Source organism: Ursus americanus, chromosome 13, assembly GCF_024610735.1.
Source record: "Ursus americanus isolate L20-20 chromosome 13, mUrsAme1.1.p, whole genome shotgun sequence".
NCBI classification, from domain to species: Eukaryota; Metazoa; Chordata; class Mammalia; order Carnivora; family Ursidae; genus Ursus; species Ursus americanus.
Window position 1 is genome coordinate 64,713,613 of NC_142139.1, and position 21,938 is coordinate 64,735,550.

At 38.9% G+C, this 21,938-nt stretch overlaps 1 protein-coding gene across 3 annotated transcripts in view; it reads right to left on the reverse strand.

Annotated features, from left to right (window-relative positions):
- The window catches only part of ELP3 (elongator acetyltransferase complex subunit 3), a 121,139-nt gene that overhangs the window by 39,715 nt on the left and 59,486 nt on the right, over window positions 1-21,938 (reverse strand). For all 3 annotated transcript variants that reach the window (XM_045774118.2, XM_045774117.2, XM_045774116.2), the window contains 3 exons: window positions 18,182-18,343; window positions 14,151-14,277; window positions 1,980-2,173 (listed from right to left, as the gene is read on the reverse strand). In XM_045774118.2, coding sequence (XP_045630074.2) covers window positions 1,980-2,173; window positions 14,151-14,277; window positions 18,182-18,343 — 483 coding nt within the window. The remainder of the gene's footprint in view (window positions 1-1,979; window positions 2,174-14,150; window positions 14,278-18,181; window positions 18,344-21,938) is intronic.

Below are 21,938 nucleotides of genomic sequence, written 5' to 3' on the forward strand. Positions count from 1 at the left end.
TTATTTCTGCTCTGTAATTAATAAACATGGTGTAGGGAGGCATTCTGAAACAACATACAATCAATTCACATTATTCGCAGTAGCTATGTTCTACAAAGTTGCCACGAACACTAGTTAGTGAATATTAAAGCACTGCTTCCTAGGGGAAATACAGGGCTAGGTTCCTGTGAGCCTCTGGTCACAACATTTTCATTAACTGATCAACATATAACCTTGTTTCACATGTGTTTAAGAACACCTTATATATATAATTGTTGATTCAACACTGAACTGCCAGCCAGAAGTGCTGTAACTCAAGGCTGAATGAAGCTTACCTAACACATGTTATTTTCTCCATCAGGCACATCACAGCCTTCTTGCACTTAGGAACACTACACAACATTTCAGTAGTACCCTTAAGGGTCATTTTAAATAATGAAATCACCAACAAACAGCACAAAAATGAAAACAAAAACAAAAAAACCAAACCCCGTGGCAGTAAACAGACTGAAAAAGACACACACACTGTATTTACTATTTTACATTTGCAATTATTGCTGTATCTGCCTATATGTTGAAAACCATGAGTTCACACCAGTATCTTCTATTCTAAACCACCATTCTAATTTTCTCCTTTTTCACACTTGTAATTTCCATTCCAGATAACACAAAACCTAGCTCCCATTATCCTTAATATTATCTACTTCCTAGATCAACCCTCTGCAAGTAACCAATCTTCCGCTGCTGTTCTCTTCTCTGCACCCCCCCCCCCCCAGAGGTATGTTCCTCACCTTGCTCCATTCTAACATCCTGTGCCAGACCAGCCCTCCGTGAGAATGCCCTTTTTACCACATTGGGCTGCCAGAGACCACACCCCACCAGTGCCTCCTCCACAAGAGCAGCCTGCACGCCCTGTGGCTCCCTACTTCTGTGCGGACGCCTGATCGTACTGCCAGAGCACCTTCTAATGTCTTTTGAACTGAGTTGTTTCAGAAGGGTTGACAAAGAAGGGGAAGGACAATGCAAACAGTTTTGGCAGCTGAGTTTTCCTCAGCACTTGAAAGAAAAAAATAGAGATCATATAGGCAATTTAGATCTTTAAATTGGGCCAATAATTAAAAAAACCAAGAAATCATTATGTTGTGGCAGAAGTATGGTGCAAATATCCTTCAACTTTTAAAACAATCTGCTTATTTTCAGTACTCACTATTTTATATTATTAGGAACACAATTTTTGTGCTCAGTGGAGTAACCGTCACAGCAACTGATTGTACACGCATTTGCTAGTCACCTTTTCATCTTTTGTTTGTACTAGAATCTAGGCAGCTTTTGGCAAGGTGGTGGAAATGCGCCTTCCTGACCAGCAAATACAGAATGGCTTTGTCAGGATTGTAGGTAGACAGGTCACTTTATGGCTCCTAAAATTTTTCTTCAGTGTTATATTTCTTGTTAAATAAATAAATAAATGTCATGAATGCACTGAGATCTTAGTTTTTCTCTCCTCTAGGAAAAAAGCAGTTAAGATCATTTCCTTCATGTCATCAGGAATGGGTCACTCTTTCTCCACATTTACATTAATACCTGTAAAGAATGATTATTGCTACTCTTTCTTTTTTTCTTTATAGGCTCTACGACAGGGATAACAGACACATGGCTACACTTCCTACTTCTGTACTCACTACTGTATCCAGATTGAAAGTAGGCCTGGAAAAGGAAATTCTGGAACCAACATCATGTGTATGTACCATCATAACTCCATCTCCTGGCACATGAATCAATGGAGAGATGAATCCATGAATAAGTAAGATACTGGCAGAGTGGCGTGGACATGCTGTCTGTTCATTTCCATCTCTGTCAATGTATAGACAGCATTCCAGATCTCATCTTTAATTAAAACAAACAGATTCAAACCCCTCAATATTAAGTCGGTCTGTTCTCATTAGAAATGAAACAGACAGGCTCAGCAGTGATTATTTCTGGCATAAAAGATAACACACTACCTCTGCACTCGGTACACTCGAGTCCACGGAGGCACAAGAGCAAGGATCCGAGCCACCAATTCAATCAGGTCGCTAGGAGAATAACTCTTATATCTTCCTGATTTCCATAGCTCATAAAGCCCAGTTCCACGAATTACCAGGGTAGGGTAGAGTTTCAAACCATCAGGACGAAAAGCAGGGTTCTCAAAAAACTCCTGTGAATGGAGAACAGAAAATTACCACTCCATTAGTTATGTAGAGATTGATGAAGTTTCCATGGTCAAGTCTCAGTCCTGGGCCAGCTTCTCTCACATACCTACCAAGTCCTTAGACTGCCTTTCCTTTCCATCAAGGGAGGGGATGCAGACAAAATAGCAACTCATTGTTTTTAGTCTCACTGGAGCAAAATGTGTGTGTGCTGGGTTACAAAGCCCTCGTTAACAGCCCGTCTACTGCTGCAATCTCATCTCATGCCACCCGCACCACCCTGCCTTTCTGCCTCTGCAAAGGCAATTTCCTCGGTCTGGAAAGTACGTCAATTTTACTTCATCTAGCTAATCTCCAGGTCTCGGCATGAATGCCAATTCTTCTGAGAGGCCTTCCTGACCTTCAAATACAAGTTGCCTTGCTTGAAAAAAAATTCATATAAATTCTATATTACTGCTTTCTTAATATCATCACACTGATAATTTATTCGATGCCTGCTTTCACCTCTAGACTGTATATCCTCCTTTCATAATAGAATATACTTAATTGTTTAAACTTTTCAAAAGCTGTGACCGAGATCATCACTTGCCTGCAAAACCTAAAATATTTACTATATAGCCCTTAGCAGGAAGAGTAAGCCAATCCCTGGATATGCCTATTTTGTCTTCCGGCCAACTGGCACCATTCCTAACCTGGGATACACACTATTTGTTATCTAGACACTGAGAAATACATCTAATTTATCTACTTTGACATAGTCATTTCCTGTACTATATCATCCCAGCTGGCTTTATTTGGGATAAAGCAAGGAGACACGGGCATTATCCTTTCCATGACTTTGCACTGCTCGTTTGCTCTTAATTTAGCACAGTGTGTGACAGAAGACCGAAGGTGGACTCAGTTTCCTCTCACCCCACCCTGGCATTAGCATCTATAGAGCTAGCTGTACTATATCTTGTGACTTTAACAATGCTTTTTATCTTGTGCTACATTATTCTTAGAGAGCTTTCCGCTGCTTGCTTTTCAAAGAAACCTAACTACAGACTTTTCGATCTCTCTCATTGATTTCTGTCATATTCTTTTTTTTTATTTTAATGCTTTTTTATTATGTTAGTCACCATACAGTACATCCTTGGTTTCTGATGTAAAGTTCAATGATTCATTACTTGCGTATAACACCCAGTGCACCATGCAATACGTGCCCTCCTTACTAGCCATCACCAGTCTATCCCATTCCCCCACCCCCATCCCCTCTGAAGCCCTCAGTTTGTTTCTCATAGTCCATAGTCTCTCATGCTTCATTCCCCCTTCTGATTACCCCCCCTTTCTTTATCCCTTTCTTCCCCTACCGATCTTCCTAGTTCTTATGTTCCATAGATGAGAGAAATCATATGATAATTGTCTTTCTCTGCTTGACTTATTTCACTTAGCATTATCTCCTCCAGTGCCGTCCATGTTGCAGCAAATGTTGAGAACTCGTTCTTTCTGATAGCTGAGTAATATTCCATTGTATATATGGACCACAACTTCTTAATTCAGTCATGTGTTGAAGGGCATCTTGGTTCCTTCCACGATTTAGCTATTGTGGACAATGCTGCTATGAACATTGGGGTGCATATGGCCCTTCTCTTCACTACGTCTGTATCTTTGGGGTAAATACCCAGTAGTGCAATGGCTGGATCATAGGGTAGCTCAATTTTTAACTTTTTAAGGGACCTCCACACTGTTTTCCAGAGTGGCTGTACCAACTTGCATTCCCACCAACAATGTAGGAGGGATCCCCTTTCTCCACATCCTCTCCAGCAATTGTTGTTTCTTGCCTTGTCAATTTTTGCCATTCTAACTGGCGTAAGGTGGTATCTCAGTGTGGTTTTGATTTGAATTTCCCTGATTCTTAAATGCTGTATTCTTTGTGCATCATTGGTCTTAGGGATATTATTCTGTAATTCCATGTAATTTTCCTTGTAACATTTATATATTAACAATTCATCTGGCCTTTATAAGTATTCTATAGCCACCCAAAAGAACATGTATGCAAGTCATTCTATACCTAGTTTGAATCCGTATTGGAATATGGGATTTCAGAAAAGTAGTTCAAGTGCTTATATGATAAATTTAGAAGACAGGTGGGCTGATAAGAATGATCGATGAAATTGGTTCTGGACTTCTGGTTAAACATGGAGAATTGAAACATGCGTTTTCTTCCTTTCCCTCCAAAATCACAGTAATGTAAGAAACAAACTTTTAAAAAACTATAAACCCAGAAGAACAAAAAGAACATGACAGGAGATGGGGGTTAGGGGTTAGAGGACAGGACCAGTGATGGTAATAAATTTTTGGAAGACAGAAAATGGATGAAGATTGGTTAATGACTTGGCAAGTAAAAAAAACTGTAAACCAAGTATCTGCAAAAGTGGATACCAATGAAGGTTCAGCTCAGTCACATTAGAGTCCTAGAAAGGCTCATGGGTCAAAAGTACCATTAACCAGGGAGGATGGAAGAAATCGTGGGATCAAATCTGAACATGAAGAGATTTATCCCTTATTCCTTCACCCTGCCTATAGGTAGTCACCTGCCCATTTGTTCCCTGGAGAAACTGCGGGATTCTGAGATTTCAGATACAAAGAAGGCCTAGGTGAGGATAAAGGCTGAAAACAGAGATTAAGTGAAAGCCAGCACACTGACTGGTGGATGCCCTGCCTTGCTCCCTGGATGCCAGCAGCCAATCTTCTGTGACCTACTCATACCAGCCACCCTTAAGCAGGAAGTTGGAGAGTTCATCTCTGGATTAATCAAATGGCCCTAAATAGGAGTTCAAGATGCTGACGTTTGAGAATCCCCTAAAGAAAAGGAGGTTTGGGGCACGCCTGGCTGGCTCAGTCAGTAGAGCATGTCACTCTTCATCTTGGGGTTGTGAGTTTGAGCCCCATGTTGGTAGATTACTGAAAAATAAAATATTAAAAATATAAATAAAATAAAACCTTAAAAAAAGGAGAGCTTATTACATGACTATCCTTCAATGAGGTATACTAGCAGCTAGCCACCTAGAGCTTGCAATCTGTTCTTTCAGCCCCTTACTTTTATTTTTTAATTTTAATTTAAAAAAAATTTTTTTAAGAGAGGGAGAGAGGGGGGTGGGTGGAGTAGAAGGAGAGGGAAAGAGAGAATCTTCAGCAGGCTCCACACCCAGCATGGAGCCTGAGATGGGGCTCAATCTCACAACTCTGAGATCATGACCTGAGACGAAATCAAGAGTTGGACGCTTAACTGACTAAGCTACTCAGGGCCCCCTGAGTATGACCATTTGGCTAAGGACCAACAGAACCTTGGAGGAAGCCTAGAAAATAAAGGGCAGAACAAAACAAAAAAGAAAAAAAAGGAACTTGAAGGAAAGATGCATTGCATAAAGGAAAATAGAACTTAAAAAAACCCTATAATTCCTTCAAAGAGAGAAGATCTATTACATCCCTTAAACAAGAACAAGATGCTAGAGAAAATCAAACAACCAGAAGGTAAGAAAGAACTCTTGAAAATCAAAGCTATAACAAATATAAAAACATTTCACAGAAAAGTTGAAAGATAAACATGAGAATAGAAGCAGGAAAAAAAAAAAGGACAAATAGGTAAAAAATACAGGAAAATACCTGATGAATCTGGGAGAGCCAACATTTGCTTAATATGAGTTTTAGAAAGAGAACACAGAAAATGAAAGGGGAAAATCATCCAGTGGTACCAGGAAATTTCCCAGATGACAGATCCTTCCAAAATCCAGCACAATTAGTTAAAAAACTCTTGCCAAGATACAACATAGTGAAATTTCACAACATATGGGATAAAGACAATTTCCTAAAATATTCCAGAGTTAACAAAACACCCAGGTTACATAGATCATAGGATTAAAGAATAAGGAATATAGGATTAGGAATAAAAACAATATTGAGCTCCTTAACAGCAATGCTAGAAGCTACAAGGCAATGGTCAATGCCTTAAAAAAATGTTTTTACACAATTCTGTAAGTGTGAAGGTTGCATAGTCATTTTTTGAGCACACCAAAGGCTTACTTTCTATGACAAATCTTTCCTAAGGAAGCTGGTGGAAAATGTGTTTTAGTAAAGGCAAGGAATAAACAAATAAAAAGGGTTAACTTGGAATCCAGAAAACAAAGAATCCAATCCAGGAGATTGGTGAAGAGAAGCCCTCCAAGGAGGACAGTTGTGAACCAGGCACAGAGAACTGCCAGTCTAGTTTGGAGGTGGAAGACAAGACATCCGTAAGTCAAGTCCGCCAGGCTAAAAAAGGAACTGAGAGAATATCTGATTAATTAGGCCACTGATAGAGAGGTCTTAACATTGAGTGGGTGGATACCCTTGAAAGTTACAAGTGCATAGAGAACTAAGTAAAAAAAAGACAATTATTAATTCTAGAAAAAAATCAAAAGGTTATTCAAGAAAAGAATGTTAGTATATTACTTGGCTCTATGTCAGTAATCATTTATGTAAAAAACTATAATGTAAACATTGACTACTAATGTAACTAAAATAGTGACGTAACAATATTGGGAGAATGGGAGCAGAGTATAAAAGAATTAACTTTGGGGCGCCTGGGTAGCGCAGTCGTTAGGCGTCTGCCTTCGGCTCAGGGTGTGATCCCGGCGTTCCAGGATCGAGTCCCACATCGGGCTCCTCCACTGGGAGCCTGCTTCTTCCTCTCCCACTCCCCCTGCTTGTGTTCCCTCTCTCACTGGCTGTCTATCTCTGTCAAATAAATAAAAAATCTTAAAAAAAAAAAAAATTAACTTTTCACCTACGATAACAGTAAGACAAAAGAATCCACCCAGCTACAACAGCTGAACGTGGTAGAGGACTACTAACTGTGTTTTGATATGATCTCTGTACGATTTACTCAATTTTCAAATAATATTTAACAGTGATTTTATTATTTAACAACTTTTACATTATAAAGATAAAAAAATTAATCTGATAAACATTCTGGTGCAATGCGAATGTAATACCAGAAGGGAACAGGGCTGGTGGCTGGGTGACTTAGTTCTGAGAAGCTGTTTCACTGTGTAGGTGAGCTGACGACAGCATGAGCTGAAGTAGTGGCGGTGGGGACTGGGAGGAGGGGAGCGCTGAAGGATATGCAGAGAGAGTGACTGACAACCTCCTGTGGAGTTAGATTCAGGGTATGAAGGGAGAGTCACAGCAGCAAAGATTTACTGAGCACTCACTATGTGCCAGGTGTGTTTCTAAGTGTGTCATGCATTTTTTCAGCTAATCGTCACAACAGGGAGATAATATAATTAACCTCATTCTTGAGATGAAGAAACTGGGGAACAAAGCAGTCAGTCTCCTACTAAGTACTGGGGGCCAGGATCCAAACTAAGCGGTCTAGCTCCAGAGTCCAAATATTCTCTACTTGCTCCGGAATGACTCCTGAATTTCTGGCTAGGGAGAATATGTGGATGAAGGGGCCACCAAGTATGAAAGGAAAAAAAAGAGGATGAGACTGCTGGAGGAAAGGATAAGTATGTCCACGCTGGACATACTAAGTTCTAACTACATGTAAGATATCTGGTGCTAGTTCAGAGTATTAAGTAATTGGTCTGAGGAGCCTAAGGCTTCAGGCTGGAGAGAAAATGAGACTCACCAAAGTGTAAGTGGTCGAGTTAGAACAACAGAAGAAAGGCAAGCAGATAGAAGAGAGCTAAAGACAGAACCTACATTTCAGTGGTGGGAACAAAAAGAATAGCAGAAAAGAAAGAGTCCTGGAGGTAAGAAGAGAGCCAAGAGACAGAAGAGTCACAAAAGCCAGGAGGGTGAGAATCCCAAAATGGAGACAGTCTTTAATGACAACAAATGCTAAGACTGAATAATACGACAGCAGAGAAGCACCCTTTGCATCTGGAGATTGGCAAGTATTTCACAACATTTGAGAGAAGAGTTTCAGTGGAGGGTGGGAGCCAAACTGCAGTGGGTCTGGGGAAAGAAGGGGAGGAGAAAGCAGAGACACGAGCTTTGGAAAATGATCTGGGTGCACTCAAGGAAAAGGAAAGGAAGGTATTGCTGTCTTTCATTGTAGGTCTTTTGGTACAATCTGACTTTTAAAATTCTGCATGTATTCCTTTGATACAAATAAAAAATAACGAAAAGCAGAATGAGGTTTAAAGTTTTAAGATCCAACTGACTTGTATTTCAGGTCATGCATAGTCATTCATAGTCAAACTTCTCTTCACCTAAAAAAGCTACCACTAAAAGATGCCATGGAAAGGGTGCTTCCCTAAGAGCTTGGGTTCGACCTGAGACTCACCTCTGACTTGACCCAATCTCATCAGGCCGGCTTCCTCAACTGAGGAGACTACAACAAGTGGTCTTTTCTGACAGAATGCTGCAGTGATAAAAAGCTTCTGCACAGCCAAGAAACAGTTAAAAAAAACTAAGAGGCAGCCCATGGAATGGGAGAAGATATTTCCAAATGACACTACAGATAAAAGACTGGTATCCAAGATCTACAAAGATCTTCTCAAACTCAACACACAAGAAACAAATAAACAAATAAAAAAATGGGCAGAAGATATGAACAGACACTTTTCCAATGAAGACATACAAATGGCTAACAGACACATGAAAAAGTGTTCAAAATCATTAGCCATCAGAGAAATTCAAATCAAAACCACATTGACATACCACCTTACGCCAGTTAGAATGGCAAAAATTGACAAGGGAGGAAACAATTGTTGGAGAGGATGTGGAGAAAGGGGATCCCTCCTACGTTGTTGGTGGGAATGCAAGTTGGTACAGCCACTCTGGAAAACAGTGTGGAGGTCCCTTAAAAAGTTAAAAATTGAGCTACCCTATGATCCAGCCATTGCACTACTGGGTATTTACCCCAAAGATACAGACGTAGTGAAGAGAAGGGCCATATGCACCCCAATGTTCATAGCAGCATTGTCCACAATAGCTAAATCGTGGAAGGAGCCGAGATGCCCTTCAACAGATGACTGGATTAAGAAGTTGTGGTCCATATATACAATGGAATATTACTCAGCCATCAAAAAGAACGATTTCTCAACATTTGCAGCAACATGGACGGGATTGGAGGAGATAATGCTAAGTGAAATAAGTCAAGCAGAGAAAGACAATTATCATATGGTTTCACTCATTTATGGAACATAAGAAGTAGGAAGATCGGTAAGAGAAGAAAGGGAAGAAGAAGGCGGGGTAAAGAGAAGGGGGAATGAACCATGAGAGACTATGGACTCTGGGAAACAAACTGAGGGCTTCAGAGGAGACGGGGGTGGGGGAATGGGATAGGCTGGTGATGAGTATTAAGGAGGGCACGTATTGCATGGTGCACTGGGTGTTATACGCAAGTAATGAATCATGGAACTTCACATCAAAAACTAGGGATATACTGTATGGTGACTAACATAATATAATAAAAAAATATTATTATAAAAAAAAGAATGCTGCAGTGACTTGTATCCTATGCCACTATCTTCAGTAACGAGCCTTTATAATAAAAACAAGTAACAACAAATACCGCTAGCCATCCCCGCCAAACAGTAACTCAATCAGACTGGCTCACTGGGGAAAAAAAAGAACTCGTGTCAGATGTTAATGAAATTTGAAAGACTTCTGGTAACTGACAGGAGATTCTGAAGAGAAACATATTCTTCAAGCATTTTCAGCAATCTTAGCTTGGATATTTAAGAGCAGTATAATTTTTAAAGAAATAAAACACCAAAAGAGCTAGTCACTTTGAGTAATAAATAAGTCCTATCTGAGGATAGGTGGAAAGGGTGAACTTAATGCTTCTAAGGTAAATTCCTGAATTTCCACCACAACAAGGACTTCCAGCTTTGTAAGAAAAAAGAAAACTTTATTTCTGCGTTCCTGCAAAACATAAGCAAATGCTATTTATCACACACAGCTACAAGCTCTGCACCTACCACTAGATAAGAGGGTGAATTTGTCACGAACAGATGCAAATAAACAGATACTAAGAGTAGTGAGCCAGAGCTGACCTAAACAACAAGGTGTGAGGTCTAAGCCAATTTATAACTAGCACACTGGAGGCATACAAACCAAGATATAGCTCTGATATCTCAGCAGGCTGGGTAGTAGCTTTATGGATTCATGCCAGGCAAGGCCATCCTGTCCCCTATAAAGATAACATTTGGTACACTTCTGTAATTATATGAGCGGACTCCCGATTTAGCAACCCTTCCTATGGAACAAAACACATTAACTGAAGAAAATAAATCTGTGATGGGACACAGATAGGACAATAAAATAAAGTAGGGAAAAAAAGTTTTTAAAAGTATAAAATAGGGGTGTCTGGGTGGTTCAGTTGGTTAAGCGTCTGCCTTCAGCTCAGGTCATGATCTCAGAGTCCTGGGATCGAGCCCTGCATCGGGGTCCCTGCTCAGTGGGGAGTTTGCTCCCTCTCCCCCTGCTAGTCCTACTAATGCAGGAAAGGTTGTGAATTCCAAGTAGGCCCAAACAAGATTTCCTAAACAAAAACTAGTTTTAGAAGTTTTTGTGTAAACTTTTATTGGAGTGTATCTTAGATACAGAAAAGTACACAAACTCTTAAGTATGTATCTTGACAGATTTTTACACATCTTATAACCAGCACCCAGACACTCAAATTAAGAAAAAGAATATCAAGGGGCGCCTGGGTGGCTCAGTCATTAAGCATCTGCCTTCGGCTCAGGGCGTGATCCAGGCATTCTGGGATCGAGCCCCATGTCGGGCTCCTCCGCTGGAAGCCTGCTTCTTCCTCTCCCACTCCCCCTGCTTGTGTTCCCTCTCTCACTGGCTGTCTCTATCTCTGTCAAATAAATAAATAAAATCTTAAAAAAAAAAAAAAAAGAATATCAAAACCTTACAAGCCCACCTCATGCCTGTTTCCAGTTACAATTCTACCCAAAGTTTTTGGACTTCATATTAACAGAATTGTATGTTAGTTAGTCTTTTGGATCTGGTTTCCTTTGCTCAATTTTATGTTGAAAAGAATCAGTCATGTTGTTGCATGAGGTTGTAATTATTATTTTTTATAGTATTTCATTGTATGACTACATCACAATTTATTTATCCATTCTATTGTTAATGGATACTTGTTCCACTCCGATGATATTACCAACAGTAATTTGTGACCATTACTTTTGGTAAATATGTGTAGGCATTTCTGTTGAGTATAGATCTAGGAGTACAATTGCTGGGTCGTGGGATATGCATATATACTCACCCTTAGCAGATAATGTCAAATATGATATACCAATGTGTTAGCAGTAAATGAAGAATTCTAGTTGCTCCATACTCTTATCAACACTTGATTTTGTCTTTTTTCATTTTATCTATTCTTAGCTTTTCTGGTGAGTATATAGTAGGAACACATCATAGTTTTAAATTTAATTTATTTTAAGATTAATGACTTTGAGGACTTTTAAGTATGCTTATTGGCTATCTGAATACCCTATTTGTGAAGTGTTTGTTCAAGTGTTTTTGCCCGTTCTCCTATTGGGATATCTGCTTTTTGCTTATTGATCTGTAGAAATTCTTAATTTTAAGGCAATATAATTTTGCAGACAATTTTCCCTCTAGAGAGAAATGTTAGCTCTATTTTGTCATTCATTTATTTGCTGGGATGCAGTCAGAAAAGGCATACAGTCTGTTCATATTCCCTTTTGAGTTTTTCTGAGAAGATTACAAACAAGAAGATAGATGTTTACATAAAGAATTGTCTTTGCAATATTATCACTGAACTATTCTTTATTTTGAAGACACTAAGGAAAATGAATAGTAAGACTCAGCTATTTGCGGTTATTTGAAACATGCCATATCTTTTTCTAAGGATACCTAAAGTTTTGAATTCTGACTATATCTCTGGTCCACTTAGGAGCTGTGCTAAAGAAAAGTCTCTTTTAGGGTCTTCAGGGTCTTTTAGGCTTGGAGTCTGGGTACCTGGCTATTAACTACTGAGGAGAGGCTATTAGACTCAAAATCTTTACACAGCTAACATAGGGGAATTAGTAACAGGTACATTTATGAATTAGTACTATCTTATAAATAGGCCTTCAGTTGTAATTCACTGGCTTAAAAATTACAAAGATAAACTACTGACAAGCAAAGAAAGAATTATTAAATATGTCACAAATAAGGCAAGGTGAATTCCATTTTTCTAAATAGAGTAAAATAAAGTATTTTTGTGAATAAAATAACCTGATAATACTTCCACCCTCTTCTCTAAAAGACTATCCCAAAGGCACTTTCCCTAGCTGAGAATCTGAAGGAAAAAAAAAAAAAAAGAGTTCTGATCAATCTCATTTCCCAAAACAATGGGAACACAGATCAAGCAAACACGTGATAAAGTGACAACCCCCCCTCCCCCAAACAACAAAACAAAGAAGAAAAACCCAAACCAACCAACCCGGAGTTAGGTATTCAAATTTAAAGAACAGAAAACCTAGGAAAAAAACACAAGTATTTTCTTTCACTATTCAATAAAATCCTGGAAGAGAAAAGCAGCTCTAAGTTCAGAAGCATCTGAAGAAATCATAAAGGATGGATTTCACAACAGATACAAAAGTGAAAGCCCAAGACAGAGTGGGCAAAAATATTTGTAACAACTATTTAAAAAAACCAGCGAGGGGCATGTGTGTCGCTCAGTCAGTTAAGCGTCTGCCCTTGGCTAAGGGCATGATCTTGGGGTCCTGGGGTCAAGCCCCATGTCGGGCTCCCTGCTTAGCGGGGAGTCTGCTTCTTCGTCTCCCTCTGTCCCTCCTCTCCTGCTCGTGAGCACGCTCTCTCTCTCAGATAAATAAATAAAATCTTAAAAAAACCCAACCAACCAACCAAAAAAACTCCCAATGAATCCAGAATGTCCTTACCTAGAAAGTTCATCTAAATTAACATTAAAAATATTCATATCCAACGGAGTAATTAGAGAACAAAAACACACAATTCCAAAAAGATGAAAGAATTATGATTATTACATGCAAACCTGAAAAATATATTACTATAATTACAAAATACAAGTTGAAATGGCACTTTAATCCACCAAATTAGCAAAGGTAGAAACATTATATCTGTGTGTGTGTGTGTGTGTGTGTGTGTGTGTGTAAATACATACACAGGAGAGAATTATTTGAGGATTAAAAGATAACCCTGTTAAAATGACTGTAAATTGTTACAACCCTCTGAAAAGCAACTAAGTAATATGGTGAGGTTCTTGAAGTGTTTATACCTTTACCTGATAATTCTACTCTAGGGAATTTATCCCAAAGAAATAATCCTAAATACTACAAAAAGTTATAGGCATAAAACTGATCACTTGCAGTGGTATTTACAATGTAAAAAAACTGGCAATACCTTCAATTTAAAAAAAATTTGGAAAGAATTAACCAAAGTATGGCATATTTATTCAATGGAAATTAAGTACATATTTAAATATGTTTTTTTAATAATAATATTTTTTTATTATATGATGTTAGTCACCATACAGTACATCCCTGGTTTTTGATGTAAAGTTCGATGATTCATTAGTTGCTGGCGATGGGTAGTAAGGAGGGCACATATTTAAATATGTTAACATTTTAACAGAGACCAGGCTATATAACACAGATAAATGCTTGCATAACATTAAGTGAAAAAGCCATTAAAATAATTACTTACCATATATGTAAGTGTAAGTGTGTGTGTAAGTGTGTGTGTGTGTGTGTGTGTATAAACCACCTCAACCCTCCAAAAAGCCTAAGCATAAAAAAATCCTAGAAGGAAGTATATTAAAATTGTTAGGGTTTTATTTGGTGTTGGGGCTGTGAATGACTTTTCTTTCACTACAGTGTTTCTACTATGCTATAATGAGGACCTACTGCTTAAATAATGAGGTGGAGATTAGTAAATAATCAAAAAGGACAGAGGGCAGATAGAGCAGCATGCAGAGCACTCTAAGTTAGCCTGGTTTAAGGCAATACTTACTGTGAACTGTTCAATGTCTCTCTCTAGTCCCACATTTGGCAGATCAGGCATCATATGAGCCACGACTTTGAAACCAGAATCCTTGGCAAGGTGAAACGACTCACATACTGCCTTCACAGTGTGGCCCCTGAGGAAAGAAAATTCGCTACCTGTTATACAAATAAATGGGCAAGAGGGTTAACACAAGCAACAGAGGGAAAACAATCTGAGACATGTAATGGTAGTTTTAAAATGAAGAATAGTATGATTGGGAAATAAAAATCTCAGAAAATCATTTTATATCTCTAGCTCTGCGAAGGCCTGGAAATAAATCATTTCACTTCGAAGATATTTCTCAGAAATTCCCCACGTACTTACTCAAGGTTGTGACAGTAAATGACTGGGTTGACCAGAGTTAATGTACACTAAAATTATTTGGACTATAAAAAAAATATTTGGTTTAGCATCATCAGCTGAAGTAAGCTTACTAATGTAAATATTTAAGTTAAAAACAAAAATAATGAGCTCAAAACCATGCAGAAGCAGCCTCTTGTTACGCTCTTTCCTTTAAAAATCTTTTGAAATTATTTGGAGAGAGAGATGAAGAATGTCACCTACATACAAAATAGATTTCATTTTGGTGGTCTCCAAGGTCCTTAAAAAAGTGAGAAGAGTGAATGATTTGGTGACAAGGCAGAATCATTTGGGGCCAGCTGGATAAATCATCTTAACATTCTAGTACCACATCCAAGTAGGAAGCAAGCCCTAATAACAGTTTGGGGCTACTATAAACTGAAGCCCTACGCCAATCCTTTCACTTCCAGGACATTCCCATTCACCACACACACAAAAATCCTAGTAACATGGACTCCATCCCACTCTGGATGTTACCATCCACTTCCACTAATCCATTTCCAATCTCTTTTTGCTAGCCACGTTCCAATTTATATGACTAGGTGAGGTCTCTCTTCTGATACCCCAACCAAATATCCAGTACTCTAAAGTTCTACTGTACAATACCACTGTCCCTAGGCACATGTAGTTACTCAGTTTATACCTGAATTAATTAAAATGAAAAATTCAGTTCCTCAGTTGCACACTATCATATTGGACAGTGCAGATGTGGAACACTTCCATCACTGTAGAATGTTCTGCTGGACAGCTCTGCTCTTAAGCAAACCCCCAACTGGTTGTTCTACAAGTATCTAGAACTCAGGACATCCAAACACGAAACTCACCTTCCCTCCAAGACTCCTCTTCTTCCCATTTTCTCCTACCCCCATTTCCATTCAGTCACCAAACACGGTCATTTGCTTCTTTTCAAGACATCATTTCTTGTTTAAATGAGCACAACAGCCTTTTAACTGGTCTCTAACATCCAGCCTCTAACTGGATTAGGCACTTCCTAATCCAACTCCATACTATGATCCTTCCAAAGGGATCTAAAATGCAGATATGCTCCTATCACAACTTACCTTACAGCCTGTCCTCAGATTAAAGCCTGTCCTCATAGCCCATGGAATGGGAGAAGATATTTGCAAATGACACTACAGATAAAAGACTGGTATCCAAGATCTACAAAGAACTTCTCAAACTCAATACATGGGAAACAAATAATCAAATCAAAAAATGGGCAGAAGATATGAACAGACACTTTTTCAATGAAGACATACAAATGGCTAACAGACACATGAAAAAATGTTCAAAATCATTAGCCATCAGGGAAATTCAAATCAAAACCACTTTTCTGAAATCCCATATTCCAATACGGATTCAAACTAGGTGTAGAATGACCTGCATACGTGTTCTTTTGGGTGGCTATAGAATACTGATAAAGGCCAGATGAATTGTTAATATATAAATGTTACAAGGAAAATTACATGGAATTACAGAATAATATCCCTAAGACCAAATGATGCACAAAGAATACAGCATTTAAGAATCAGGAAAATTCAAATCAAAACCACACTGAGATACCACCTTACACCAGTTAGAATGGCAAAAATTGACAAGGCAGGAAACAACAATTGCTGGAGAGGATGTGGAGAAAGGGGATCCCTCCTACATTGTTGGTGGGAATGCAAGTTGGTACAGCCACTCTGGAAAACAGTGTGGAGGTCCCTTAAAAAGTTAAAAATTGAGCTACCCTATGACCCAGCCATTGCACTACTGGGTATTTGCCCCAAAGATACAGACGTAGTGAAGAGAAGGGCCATATGCACCCCAATGTTCATAGCAGCATTGTCCACAATAGCTAAATCGTGGAAGGAGCCGAGATGCTCTTCAACAGATGACTGGATTAAGAAGCTGTGGTCCATATATACAATGGAATATTACTCAGCCATCAAAAAGAACGGTTTCACAACATTTGCAGCAACATGGACGGGATTGGAGGAGATAATGCTAAGTGAAATAAGTCAAGCAGAGAAAGACAATTATCATATGGTTTCACTCATTTATGGAACATAAGAAATAGGAAGATCTGTAGGAGAAGAAAGGGAAGAATGAAGGGGGGTAAACAGAATGGGGAATGAAGCATGAGAGACTATGGACTCTGGGAAACAAACTGAGGGCTTCAGAGGGGAGGGGGGTGGGGGACTGGGATAGGCCGGTGATGGGTATTAAGGAGGGCACGTATTGCATGGTGCACTGGGTGTTATACGCAAGCAATGAATCATAGAACATTACATCAAAAACTAGGGATGTACTGTATGGTGACTAACATAACAGAATAAAAAATTATTATTAAAAATAAATAAATAAATAAATAAATAAATAAATAAATAAATAAAGCCTGTCCTCAGATTAAAGCCCAAACTCCCTGGGCTGACTTTTAAGGTTCCTCATCATTTGGCCACCACGACTTACCTTTTCAGCCTCACCTCTTACCACTCTCCTACCTCATGCTCTACACTCTTAACTAACCCACTCCAAATCCCCTGAATAAGCCATGTGCTCCCATCCTCAGGAGTTTGCTTATATGTTTCTTTCTGCCTGAAATAATCTTCTTCTTCCCCACCTGAGTCATACTCTTCCTGTAAGTCTCAGGTCTGATGTCATTCTTTTTAGGAAGCTTTCCTGACCTTCATGAGACTCTTCCTATCTCCCCGGGTACAACCCTTGATCACTGCAGCAGGCCCACCAGTGTTTCCGGTTTAAGACTCCCCCTACAAGGGTGCATTCTACTCAGGTTAATCTCTCTTAAGCCTGATATCTGTGTAATTCTTCCCTGTGCTCAAAAGTATCCAACAGACTTCTAGTACTTAAAGGAAAGATTCCTCTCTCTTTAGCCTGGCATCCTTCTGGTGGTTTCTAAGATGCTGACCAGTGCATGTTTCCCTAGTTCCCTTTTACTTCCTTCTCCTACCACAACCCCCAATCCCATCTGCCCCTCCTGGTAAAGTGGCCCTTAAAGTCCAGCTGAACACATACCAACTCCCCGAAGCCCGCCTTTACATCCACAATCGATCTCTGCTGCCTAGTAAACTGCTGAAATCTTTTGTTTTTCTCTAATTTACCAGTTAACCATAAAGTTCCTTGTACAGCTAATCTCTCGTGTATATCTTTTCTCCTCAACTCAGTGATCTATTTCTAGAGTTCTACGAGAGAACTTCATATGGCTCTGTTAAACCTTACTTCTATCCTTTCTTACCCTCTCAAATTTCTCAAAGTTTGTACCCACTGCTCACCAACCCTTCTCTCACTACTCTGCTTATCAGCCTCCACTTCACGAAAACTTATCTTTTACATATCACCCTGATTTCCTTCTTGTTCAAACCCTTCTCTTCGTTTCCATGCTCCTGTCCGCCTCTCCTGCTTTAGATGGCTGACCTTGAGCCCTGTCTTCTGTTTTCCATATGGGAAAGGCTGTTTATGACAAGACAAGGGGATGGAAATTAAGAGCAGAGACAGAAGGATGACTCTGAAAAGAAGGAATACCTATACCCCTTTCTCTAAGATTGGTAGGAAGGAGGAGAGGATGAGTATGAACATAGATATGACCAGTGGGAGTTAGAAGGAGGCTTGTGTGAAATCATTTGCCCCCATCTTACCTGTTGGTATCTCTGGCCACATCTTCGTAGACACTCTGCACCCCAATCTCCAGCCTTGTGCAGCCATAGGTCAACATGTCACTTAAATGCCGCTTCATACAATAATCTGGTCTGGTCTCAATAGTAATTCCGATACACTTTGTGAGGCTTCTCTCAGAATACCTGCAGAGCAAACCTAAAAGTAAACAACTTACCACAGCTTTAGGACATTTAAAGGACTGTTTTCTCTTAGTCCTTCCTATAAGACAGTGGTTAAAAGCGTGGCCTCTGGACCCAGACTGTCTGAGTTCAAATCCTGCCTCTGCTACTTCCTAACTATGCAAACAGGAATGTTGTTAACCTCTCTGTCCTTTGGTTTCATTATCTGCAAAATGAGGCTAATGGGAGTCACACCTCATAGGACCGACATGAGTGACCTGGCACACAGTACTGTTACCATCACCACGTTCATTCTTATCCTCCTACAGTACGCTACTAACCACAGTTTCCTTGAAAGCTGTGATTTCAACTGTGGAAACCCTAGCAATCCCTTTTCATATATGTGAAAATTATCTGCCTTATTTATTTCCCATTCCATATTTTATGTCATGTTAAATAAAAAAAAAAGGAGAAGGTATGTATAATGATCATAGGAATAATTCATATAAAATGTCTTCTATATACACACAAGTCATTCTGCCAAGCCTATTAATCTTACCAATGATTTACAAAATTAGGCATCATTTTTCTCTTTCACTAACACCAGGTATCAAAGTAGTGAGTAACACTTTAGATTCTAGTTGCTTGAGTTAATGGCTTTATTGCTGGCCAAGAGTCCAGAGAAGTAAAAACGACTTGCTGAGGGGACTGCTGATGTGAGGGGAGGACCTAACATTTATGGAGGCCACCGTGCCAAGCGCAATGCTAGATACTCAGTACATATGGAATGCTCCATCAGCTCTATGAAGTGTGTCTTCTTATCTCCATTTCACAGATGAAGAAACAGGTTCAAAGAGATGAAGTACCTTGTCCAAGGACATAGAGCTCATAAAATCCAAGTCAGGATTTGAAATTCGGTCCACCTGACTTCCAAATCCTTATTCTACATTTCATTTTACAGCACTGCTTAGACAATTCAGCAAGGAACATCAGATTTCTCTTTTCAACTCTCTAACGTCCTAGAACCCAGTGATTCTTTTTGGTGCACCCTTCTACAACTTTCTCAATTCCTTGGGAGGGTAAGGTAAAAGGTAAACCTCTTTTTTTTTTTTTTTTTCGTTTAATTTCCTTCCTTTCAAAGAAGTTCAAAGTTCTTTCTTGAAGTACAAAAATCATAACATTTCCAAAATTTTGTAACTACTCCTTTAGGTCACTTCATTAACTGTCAATAAAAGCCAACTTAGTCAATGTTAATAACAGTTATTAACGAAGTTAAGAATCACTGAACTGGAGGACTGATTCTGAAATTTTTCATTCTTGACATTCAAACTCTTTTGCACTGTTTACTACTGTATTCCAGAAGGTTTTATACAGGATTACCACTGGCAACAGAACTAAAAAGTAAATAAGTAGTCCAAAGTTACTAAAAAGTGAATCATAAGAGAGAAAAAGGGCTCAGATTTTATCAAATCTTGCCTAAGACAGGATACTAAATCATTATGCTTCTTTGAAATAAATCTGAAAGTCCCGAGCCTCTCAGAAAGGTGGGTACCAAGACCTACAGTGACAGGAGTACATAATGCCGTGGCTAAATATCAATCATTGTGTTTGGGGAAAACCATATTAAAAAGTTAAAATACTCCTATGTTATGGAGAAAGGAAATCACATGAAGATTGATTTAAAAAAAAAGGAAAGCAAGAAACTCTAAATTAGTGTATTTAAGAAAGTGAGTAAGAACATATTAGAACCAGGCATTCCAAAATTGTATCATAGATCTCCCTATTAACACTGTTTCATAAAGCCTCCAATATTTCTTAAAAGAAAGCTCAGCAACACAACAGTACCTTGGAAAACTGGGGAAAAAACTAGAGGATGGGTAACTGTGCAAGTGGGAATCTTCGTAGGGGAAAGAGAAAAATCACCAGCTAATCTTTCTATTGTCCAGATCATGGAAGGCATGCAGACACAGAGAAGAAGCCGCTGCAAGGACTGTAAGGCTTCTTCCTAAGTAGTTGGAATATAGTATAAGGACAGAGACAAGCCTTCTTCTCAAACAATAATTTAACACCACTTCAAAAATGTCTTTCCTCTTAAGAGAACTGTCATTACCTTTGGCAGGAGAAGAAATGGAAAAATAAAAAGAAAAAATTCAGTTTCTAAAAGCTGACATTTTATATTTACGAAAAGCTTTTACTACTATCTTTTCAGAATTTTATTTCATTTGAAAAGCAATTAAGCAGAAACTCTTAATTTGGATGACAAAAACAATGGGGTATTTTCCTCAAGAACAGAGTTCAAGGTCATCTTTCCTATAGGAAAGGAAATCCTATTTTTATTAGGATTTTGTTAATGCTACATTTAGTCCTACAATCACTGAACCTACCTCTTTATTTAAGAGAGGTGTAAAGATATTAATGATTGTTCTTTAATATGCAAGTATTTGCATAAAGGCTTTCAACTAGTCTAAGCAAATTACAACTTTTGGGACGATTTTCAGGGCCTGCCATAAACCTCCATTATCATTTTAGGTAGCCATCCAACAGTATGCCTCTCGTTTAGTACCTTGTTCAACTTCCATACCTTCTGGGGGCCACAGAATTCTTAAGTTCTTGGGCACCTGGGAAATGTGCTACACATTTTCCAACCCTGATCATGAACTTTTAAGAGACCAAGTCAGGACTCATATCCAATTCCTTCTTCTAACTTCAATTCCACTGTTCTTTTTGTGATATTACAGGGTCATCTTAAATAAGTCTGGACCCTACCTATGTGGGGCTATGATGAATCCTACACTTTTTGTATGCCACAGTAGTGGCACCAACTATAGAAGATAATATGCTCTGCAAAGCCAAATATAACTTAAACCAATAACTTATGCTGACAGCATTTTTTTTTTTTTACAAGGTTGGGGCGTAGGGGTGGGGGTGGGGTGGGACAATACCTTCAGAGTTTGAATGTACACAAAAACTAAATGCTACCCGGTCTTCAAAACATAGCTCAAATACATTTCTCCTTCCACAACATCTTCCCAGAGCCTCTCATAACTTTGTGCTCCCATTCCCAGAGCCACCTTGACCATAATATGAATACAGTTTGCCTTGTTATTTCTGGATATTTATCTGTGCATCTAGACAGGAGGCTCGAATATGTTTAAAGGTAACTGCTTAAGGGCTTCAGCACTAAAATCTTTCCTTCAGTGTAAAAAAATACAAATACAAAGAATGAATAAATGAATCAGGCGTAACTGAAGACACAGGTCTCTCTTTACTCCCATAGCAGCCTCTAGATAATTCTGCCGGTTGGTTATCTTTCCTCTTGCAAAGAATCAACCCTAGAGGGTGCCTCACACTGGACTAGGTATTCTACAGAAAGGAATAATACACTAGCTCTTGTCCCAGAGATGCTTCACAACCTAGCTACAAGAAAAAGACAAAGGTAAAATCAAGAACTACTTAAGAGCAAGGAGCTAGAAGAGGCAGAAATATATATTATTTCTTGGTCTATTTATGGAAGGAAAAAAGTAAACTATAAAAATGATATCTATTATTAAACTCCTTGCCTAAAGGGCCCCAACAAAGGGGACACTGAAGGAAGACAGCAAACCAATGTTAAAGTCTC